Source organism: Marmota flaviventris, chromosome 4, assembly GCF_047511675.1.
Source record: "Marmota flaviventris isolate mMarFla1 chromosome 4, mMarFla1.hap1, whole genome shotgun sequence".
Lineage (NCBI taxonomy): Eukaryota > Metazoa > Chordata > Mammalia > Rodentia > Sciuridae > Marmota > Marmota flaviventris.
The window spans coordinates 49,977,734-49,987,158 of record NC_092501.1 but is presented as its reverse complement, the minus strand read 5'-3'; the positions used below and the strand labels follow the sequence as shown (position 1 = coordinate 49,987,158).

The window sequence follows — 9,425 nt, the reverse complement described above, 5'->3', positions numbered from 1 at the left end:
CCTACCTTGTCTAGCATATTTGCCTCCTGTGGCAGATTGTGTTTTCCAAATATTCTCTTTATGATATGACATTGATACTTCTCCATCAAGGAGTGGGGTCTATGTTTCCTCCTCAGAATCTCAGTTAAATCTATGTACAACTAGGCAGAAGTGATCTGTGACTTGCAAGTCTTTGATAGAAAAAGGTAAAGCAGCTTCTGCCTAGCTCTTGATTTCTTGGAAGACGTGCCTTCAGAATTCTGAGCCCCATATAAAATCCAGCTACCAAGAAGCTACCATGCTTGGGACACCATGTAGAGGACCACATAGAAATAAAGATTCTTAAACCAGGTACAGTGGCGCATGCCTATAATTCTAGTGGCTCAGGAGGCTGAGGCAGGAGTATTGAGAGTTCAAAGCCAGCCTCAGCAACTTAGGGAAGCCCTAAGCAACTTAGTAAGGCCCTGTCTCTAAATAAAATGTATAAAAGGGCTGGCGATGTTGCTCAGAGGTTAAGCACCCCTGGGTTCAAAAAGCATCCCTAGGACCAAAAAGAAAGAAAGAAATAGAGATTCTTGAAAGGCTCCATCTGTTCAAGACTCCCAGCTTTTCAACTCATCCCTGTCCAGGTATTAGACATGTGAGTAAAAAACCACTGGAGATGTCTCTAGCTGTAGATACCATCTCACTACAACCTCATGAGAGACTCTAAGTTGGAACATACTAGCTAAGTCACTTCCAAATTCTTGAGCTACAGAAAACTTGAAAGCTATAAAGGATTATTATTTTGGAGTGATATATATGTAGCAACAGATAACTAATACAACTCTATACACTACTGAATAGGGTAAAGAAGAAAATGAATACTGGGTAGGTAACCAATGGTGTTTTCAGTTCTCATAATAATAAATGTTTTAAAACAACAATTTGATGCCTATATCAAAGATATCTTTGAATTTTTTTGAGTTTTTATACTTATAGGCATTGAATATATATTTGAATTTATATATGTGTGTGTACATATGTATCTATACACATACACATACATACACACACACACACGTGTGTTTGCGCGTGCGCATGTACTGAGGATTAACTCCAGCTGCTTCAACAGTCCCTTCTTATTTTTTATTCTGAGATATGGTCTCTCTAAGTTGTTGAGGGTCTGGCTAAATTGCTGAGGCTGGCCTTAAATTTATGATTCTCCTACCTCAGCCTCCCCAGTTGCTGGAATTACAGGTGTGTGCCATTGCACTTGTATTAAATCTCAAAGACATTTTAAAGAATTACTTACACTAATAAAAGATTAGATACACCTAAATGTCAAATAATAGGGAGATAAGTCAAATAAATTATGGTCTTGTACAGTTTGAATGTTATAAATATACATATATTTTGGTACTGGGGATTGAACCCCCCAACACTTTATCACTGAGATATGCTCTCAGCCCTTTTTAATGTTTCATTTTGAGACTGGGTTTTGCTAAGTTGCTGAGGCTGGCTTCAAACTTGTGATTCTGCTGTCTCAGCCTCCTGAGTTATAGGGACTGCAGGCATACACTACCATATCTGGAAAGAAAAATCAAATTTTTGAAGAATACTCAATGTCAAAGACATATGCTTTTTAAAAAAATATTTTTAGTTGTAGGTGGACATAATACCTTTATTTATTTATTTTTATGTGGTACTAAGGATTGAACCCGGTGCTCACCTGTGTGAGGCAAGTACTCCACCACTGATCTATAACCCTAGCCCAAGGATATATGTTCTTAATATAATAATGGTAAGGCAAAAATAGCAGGAATAAAAATTGAACATTTATAAAAGGGGTGAGTTTTATGGTATATAAATGATCTCAGTAAAAATTTTGTATGAGAAAAAATCAAACACACACATAAAAATATATATGAATAGAGTAAGGCTAAAAGAATATATTAAAATGTTAATAATAGTTATCTTTAACAACTGGAATTTTTCATAATTTAATATCCTTCTTTGTAGTTTTCTCACACAATATCGAAGAATGAAGCGCAATTAAAAAATGTGAAAATTGGAAAATATGCAAAATTGAAAATGCCATCAATCCACATTGAATTTTTAAAAATTGGTCAAGAAAAGAAAAGAATGACAGTGTGTTAAGTGATGGGGGAAGTGGTTGTGGTTTGGGGTGGGGGTGGAAGTGGGGTGTGGTGTACGTGTCAGCATTTGCAGAAGGGAAGGAAGAGTCACTAACTAAGCCACTATGTGGTTCTCATGTGGGGATGTGTGGGGAAAGGGCTGGTGAGGTGGTCTAGAGAGAAAAGATACATTTGAGGTAAGCTGGGGAATGCAGTGTGTATGTGTGTTTGTGTGTGTGTGTGTGTAAGTTGTATGTGTGTGTTTTTCTATGTGTAAGTTGTAAGTTCACTCACGTGGGCACAAACTGAATTGGAGTATATTGGGAAGAGCTATCTATACTGAGCTATACTCAGTATAGCTTAGTAAATCCTTAGATACATAACTGATACACAGAAGTCCAAAAGTTAATCAGGAGGAATGCACAAAAACCTGGAGATAAAATGAGCATCCCAATTAAATACAGAAGACTCAGGTTTTATATTCTGCTCTATTCTTGACTTAGATTTCCACAAATTGTACTCACAACTGACAGTTACTATGTCTCAATTTCCCAGTCTCTATTCAAAGAGAGCTGTACTTTTTTCCAACTACCTCAGAATTCCTATGGACCTCAAAGAATCAGAAGTTTCCATACCATAGAATAGTGTGTAATATAATTGCCACCATCAAAAATCCTTCCGTGGGCTGGTGCTGTACCTCAGTGGCAGAGCACTTTCATAGTATGTGTGAGGCACTGGATGGAATCCTTAATACCACATGAAAATGAACAAATAAAATAAAGGCATTCTGTCCATCTTCAACTACAAAAAAATTTTTTTAAAAAAATCCTTCCATAATTATTTATAACAGAATGCTAAATTTTTATGTATTTAAAATGTTCCTTATTACTACTAGTCTTCAAACTAATTATATGGCCAAAAGTAATGTTTAGCTAGTCACAACAAGAGTAAATGCCACATAGTCCTTAACCACTATAGTTTTTTTTTTTTTTTTTTGGCACATGTTTTGTTTATTTATTTTTTAATGTGGTGCTGAGGATCGAACCCACGGCCTTGAACGTGCTAGGCGAATGCTCTACCACTGAGCCACTACCTAAGCCCCCCCACCATAGGTTTTAATCTTGTGGAAATTTACTTTTTCATCTTTATCTTTGAGTTGCATGAACATTCACTTCAGTCTGGCCAGTTTATTCCATCGAACTGGAACATGCAGCCATCTCCAGGCTTGCTCATTCTGGAATGTCTGCCCTCTTGCCTGCCTAACCAAACATTATTCTTCCTTTGAGGGCAGATTTAGTTCCATTGCCCTATTGACTCTTTCTTATCCTCAGGCCCATCATGATCTCCTCCTGCTTGGAATTTGAGCACTACACAATCTTTGGGTGATCTTCTCAAGCTAGGAATTTGAACAGTGCATACTCTCTGTAACCAGCTAGAGAGAACTCTGTTTTAAAAGGCTCACGTGAGGGACTGGACTTGTAGCTCAGTGGTAGAGCACTTGCCTAGCACATGTAAGGCACTGGGTTTGATCCTTAGCACCACTTTAATAATAATAATAATAAAAGGCTCATGTGATTAGGTCAAGCCTATCTGGGTAATTTTCCTATTTTAAGGCCAAATGTGCTACTAATCACAGTAGTAAAATGTATTATATTCACAGTGTATACACCAGGGCTCAGAAATCTTCAAGGACATCTTAGAATTTTTACTGACCACAATGGGTAAAACTTCTATAAACTTAGAAAGCTGTCTGGGTAGGAAAGGACAAAAACTCAAAAGTGAAACTTCACCAGGGGCTTTTGGAGACTGTGAATATGTCATTTGTGATTGTGTCAATAACAACAATGGCTCCTTTTACTGAAGGTCTCCTGAGTGCTTTACATAAATTCATTCACTGATCCTTAAGATCATCTCTATTATGGACTGGGGTGGGTAGAGCTCAGTTGTCTAATGTTTGCCTAGTATGTGCAAGGCCTTGGGTTCAATCTCCAGCACCACTAAACAAACAAAGAAAACAAAAACAAAACAAAACAAAAAAAGGTGGTATTATCCTACTTTTACAAAGAAAGAAATTTTAGTAGAGTGAAGAAAAGCTACTTGCCAGATTTAAATCTCAATCTAATTATAAAGCTGGGATTACAGTTTGAATACTGGCTGACTCTGAGTTTGTGCACATTATGTTGTTTAACTCACCTATCTGTGGATCTGGGCTGTGAAGCAGAATGTAATAAGGTTGGTCTGGGCCCAGATTGTGGAGGGCATTTACATTAACATATGTTAACAGGTATCAAGAAAGATTTTAGAGTGTGTGTGAATGTGGGGGAAAGAGAGGAATAGAAATGGATATAGATGGAGAAGAGCACAAGGATATGGATGGAGGATTGTGAAGAATGGTATCTTTGGTAGGTTAATATGGCCAGTAATGAGCAGCCTGGATTACAAGATTGGAGTCAAGGATGATACAGTTAAAAGACTAGTACTAGTACTGAATCTTGTTGACAATTTTTAGGAAATACATCAGATGGAAGAACATGCTAAAAAGCTCATAACCATACAACTAACGAAGTGGGAACAGAGTGGAAATTACAGGAAAACAATCACACATAGTTCTATCACCAAGATATTACTATTAGCAATACAAAACAATGGGCAGATAAAATAGCTTTGCTAGCTATGGTAGAGACTAAAAAGTTTTATTAGTTTTCATAAGAATTTCCATAGGGAAAGGAAGTTCAAAAGGAGCTGTTTATTTAAAGTCAGTCATTATCAGACCTAGGTTACCAGCATAGCCTGGCTCATGGGCATGCAATCAGTGTTGATGGAAGGGCTCTTCACTCAGAAGGACTTCACACATTGTGGTTGCTGTCCTAATTCTAATTAATTTTATCTTTCAGTTTGCATTATAGGAAGAAAGTCTAATGGGACAATGGAGCATGCCCTGGGACTTGAAGCCTCAGTTTATGCAAGGACCTACTTTCTGTCACCTGCTTTGGATGGGATTTCAGATACCTTCTCCCAATCGTCTGTCCATCTGACCCTGCCCAGCCTCCCTCTCCCTACTCTTGCCCAGTGATTACAGTTTCCTGCTCCACCTTGGTCAGGGTTCAATGTGTGCTCCCTACAGTGTCTAGAGATGAGATACTAAGGTAGCCATTCTCAATTGGAGCTACAATGCAAGAGCATTCCGATGGCTGACTCAGTGGGAGAAAGTTATTCAGTCTCAGGAAAGGCTGTAATACCAGCCTTTCTGCTATAATTGGAGATGCAGGCCTATGGGAAAGGGAGATGCCTGGTTTGGCTTCCTTTCCCCTAACTGGGGAAGAGAATCAGTCCATCAGTTAGCAAGAGGAAGATCCTGGGACCCAGTGGGCTGCATAGGCCCAAGTTCCTGTGAGGGTCTCTATTTATCCCAAAGGTTTCCCTTGCCCGGGGAGTGCAACATTAAATAGCACATAAAAAATAGAAGTATAAGTTGAGAAACCAACAAAGGAAGGAAAAAGCTTTCACATTGCAGTATCCCACATTTTCATTTTGTAATGGGCCCCACAAATTTAGTAGCTGTCCCTATGTGTAATGCAAGACAAATTCCAAAACTTTTTTCTCATCTATAAAATGGGGGAATAAAATGATAAATGCTGCATACATCTGAATTTAAGTAAGGAATTATGCCCACTTTGAATGTACCAAATAATTATTATCTTAAAATTGATACAGAAGTTCACTGACTATAAAGATTGGGAAACAGTAATAACAATGTGAAGATATCAGAAGGGTGTGGTGGTGCACACCTGTAATCTCAGCCACTTGGGAGGCTGAGGCAGAAGGATTGTAAATTCAAGGTCAGCCTGGGCAATTTAGCCAGACCCTGTCTCAAATTAAAACAAAAATGGCTGGGAATATAGCTTAGTAGTAAAGTGCTTTCTTAGGATGCCCAAGACTCTAAATTCAATTCCCAGTGTAGTCCCCACCTTCCCTCAAAAAAAAAACATATAAGAAGGAAGAGTTTAGGCCAGGTGTGGTGGACATACCTGTAGTTCCAGCCACTAGGGAGGCTGACTTAAGAGGATTCCAAGTTTAAGGTCAGCATCAGCAACTTAGTGAGGTCAGAAGCAACTTAATAGGACCCTGTCTCAAAACTAAAAAAAAAAAGGGGGGGGGAGGGGTTGCCGCTGGAGATGTAGCTCTGTGGTAAAGCACCCCAGGATTCTACGTCCAGTAAATACCCACCCCCAAAAAGAAACTGTTCAGGATTTGACAATAAGCACATTAGAAACAGAGGGCATTATACTACTAGACAAAAATAGCTTTAAAAATTGGGTAGGACAAGGTATACTTCAGCCTCTTGTGAAATGTGGTCCCTTGAGAAGCTATTTTCATTTGATTTGAACCTCTTTTATGTGGAGGTTTTTATGAAAGCGTTTCCCCTCAGAATGGGGAAGCTTGGGCAAAGGAGAATTTGAGGTTAGGAAGACACACAAAAGATGTCGTAAACAAAACAGGCTGTGAGGGGATTGGGTAATGTGTTCTTACCTATCAACAAGTAAAATGTACACTCTTTTGTATTTTCCCTTTACTTTGAAGACATCTGTCCTCAATAAGTACAAAGGTGAACAATACAGAGGCAAAGCACAATGACGTCCAAGCAGATCATTTTTCAAGTGGTTCTCTCACCTCGGCCTCACATGTGCTGGGACCATAGGTGCGTGCCACCACTCCTGGTCTCAGGTTTGTTTTTTAACGGTGAAAACTAGAACCTGAGTCCATCACTAGGAAATTTGTTACATAAATCGTTTTATTTTATACAACGGAATGCAGTCCTTCAAAAGAATGAGGTAGACTTCTAATAACTGTAAAAGATAACCCGGGAATTTTAATTAAGGCGGGAAAAATAGCTCGTTCTAGGAAAACGTTTAATCTCGTGTACTTAGAAAATACAAACACGCGCGTAAATGCACAAAGGTGTCGAAGGTTACACACCAAATTGTTAACTGGGAATATCTCGAGGCCAGTGGGTGGAGTGTGTATAAATCAACGGGACACTCACGTTTCTCGGTGCATTTCCTGTTGTTTGAATCTTTTACGTTTCTGTGTATTACTGAGAGGGAATGGAGGATATTCTGACGGTCTCTGGTTAAAAGTTGAGGAGGGGGCGGGGAGACCTACGGCCCCGAGTTTAATCAGACTCTAGCGCCGCCCGAGGTGAGAAGACCCCGCCCCGCTGAGGTGATTCTGCAGAGGGGCGGAGCTCTGCAGATCCGAGGCGGGAGGCGTCCCCGGAGGGCGGGACCATCAGACTCCAGCCGCACGCTCCGCTCCCACCATGCCCTTATAAGGAGCGCCCCGCGTTAGGGCTCGGGAATCCGGTCGCAGTCCCTGAAGCGCAGCCCCATTCCAGGCCCCTCCCTTGGGAATGGGGGCGGGGCGGGAGTTTGGCGGCGCGGTGGTGAGGGTGGAGTATCTTGAAGAGGGGCCAATAGGACTAATGGCCTGGGCCCGAGCTGCTCAGCCATTGGGTGCGGCGACGTGAGGGGGCGGGGCGCCCGTGAGGCTGGTTACGCCAAGGGAAGCCCGGACTCTAGTCGCTGCTCCTACTCAGTCTCTCCGCCGGCTCCCGGCCCCTCTGATCCCAGTTCCCTGTGGCCCGCGGTTAGCCGCCCCGCAAGCCGCCACGATGCCGGTGTTTCATACACGCACGATTGAGAGCATTCTGGAGCCGGTGGCGCAGCAGATCTCGCACCTGGTGATTATGCACGAGGAGGGCGAGGTGGACGGCAAAGCCATCCCTGACCTCACCGCGCCCGTGGCCGCCGTGCAAGCGGCCGTCAGCAACCTCGTCCGGGTGAGCTTGCTGGGCCAGGGACGGGAGTCGGTGCGGGAGATGTCCCTGGAGTCCTGGTCCTCTTCGCGGCTTCGTTTCTCGGGTGGGCTGCCTGTGGCTTTGCGCGTGGACTCTTATGCCAGATACCGTGGGTTCTAATGCTGATTTCCCCACTCTGTGACCTTGAGCAAGCTCCTGAGCCTCCGGGGCCTCAGTTTCCTCATCCATAAAATGGGGGCAGTCACAGTAAAGCTTGTCTTGCGGGTATGGTAAGATTCAACGAGGTATTATTTGTAAAGTGCCTAGAGTGGCATATGTCAATAGTAAATGATAGTTGTGAGTCTATCTGGTGGCCACTTCCCTTGTACAGGCGGTCCGCACGTTGACTACCTTGCTCCCAGTTCCTTTTTAGGCCTCCCCAATCTGGCTTGTGGGTGGTGGTGGGGGGGCGGGTTCTCTTACTGATTCCCTGCCTTTCCTTCCAGGGATTCATATTTGAGCCACACTGCTCTCCTTTCTAACGAATTTTTCCGCCGCTCTGAGACTTGCTTCAGTCACCCACCCCTCAACAGGGCTCCCTGTATCTGATCCTGTTTTCCACTCGTCTAAACTGACCCTTCGTCTTCCTGCGGTGGCCTCCTTCACCCCGGGGCATTGTACTTCTCACACCTCAGGCATTCTAACACCTTTATGCAGTAATTCACGACCAGGAGCCCATTTCGCCTCTTCCTCACCCGGACGAGGTTGCTGACGGCCTTTTATTTTGTTCCCGCCTGTGGAGATGTCCACCTGGCTTTACCTGCTGTCAAACGGCTTCCTCCCGATGGGGCCTTTCCAGACTCTTGGGCCCTCCTCCTCGGCCCCTCCTTCTGCCAGGAAGCAAGATGGAGCTGCTGGGTGAGGCCTGTGGAATCCGGCATCCGCGGGCCCCTACCCAGGAGAAGGCTGGGGCATCCCTTCCCAGGTCCACACTTTTCTCGAGGCTAGTGGCTCAGCAGACCCCTGTAACCTATAGAGTCTAATAACAGGTGATTAATAACAGAGGTGATTTCTGGAGGAGATGAAGTTCGCTTCTGAAATGGGACAAAAGGTCCTGAGCCCAGTATCTTAACACTCCCCTGACTAATGTCACACTTTGTGCCCCACACTGGTTGGGTGACTCAGACTGCTCCCGTCTGTGAGGAACAACTCTGGAAAAAGTTTTTACTGCTCCCTCACTGAGCTGGTAAATAGCGTGTGTCAGGGTAGTCGGAAGGTTGGGAGGTAACTGTGTCTGGGTGGGGCTTGGGTTATCTGATTAGCTACTTTACTGCACTTAAAGGCATTTTAGCAGCTGAAAGTTTTCCTCCATCTTCAGTGGCCTTGGACTGCCTCCAGCAGTTCAGAAGACTGGTAGCTAGGAAGACAGGGACATATCATAGACCAAAATTCTGATCTTTTGTCTATAAAGATTTATTAAGGCGGGGGTAGGGGGGGTTGTGGCTCCCCGCTAGAGAGGTGGCCTCGCATGT

The 9,425-nt window shown here is 43.2% G+C and overlaps 1 protein-coding gene and 1 long non-coding RNA gene across 3 annotated transcripts in view; both read left to right on the top strand.

Annotated features, from left to right (window-relative positions):
- Positions 1-2,203: 2,203 nt before the first annotated feature.
- On the top strand, positions 2,204-5,192 carry LOC114089477 (uncharacterized). The gene is made up of 2 exons (XR_003582168.3): positions 2,204-2,293; positions 4,991-5,192. It is a non-coding gene; the product is annotated as an uncharacterized lncRNA (long non-coding RNA).
- Positions 5,193-7,664: 2,472 nt separating this feature from the next.
- Vcl (vinculin) overlaps positions 7,665-9,425 on the top strand; it is a 122,071-nt gene continuing 120,310 nt past the window's right edge. Inside the window, exon 1 of one of the 2 annotated variants that reach the window (XM_027931159.2) lies at positions 7,665-7,935. In XM_027931159.2, the coding sequence (XP_027786960.1) occupies positions 7,768-7,935 (168 nt within the window). In that variant the 5' untranslated portion in view covers positions 7,665-7,767. The remainder of the gene's footprint in view (positions 7,936-9,425) is intronic. The other variant, XM_027931161.2, reaches the window with a different exon arrangement.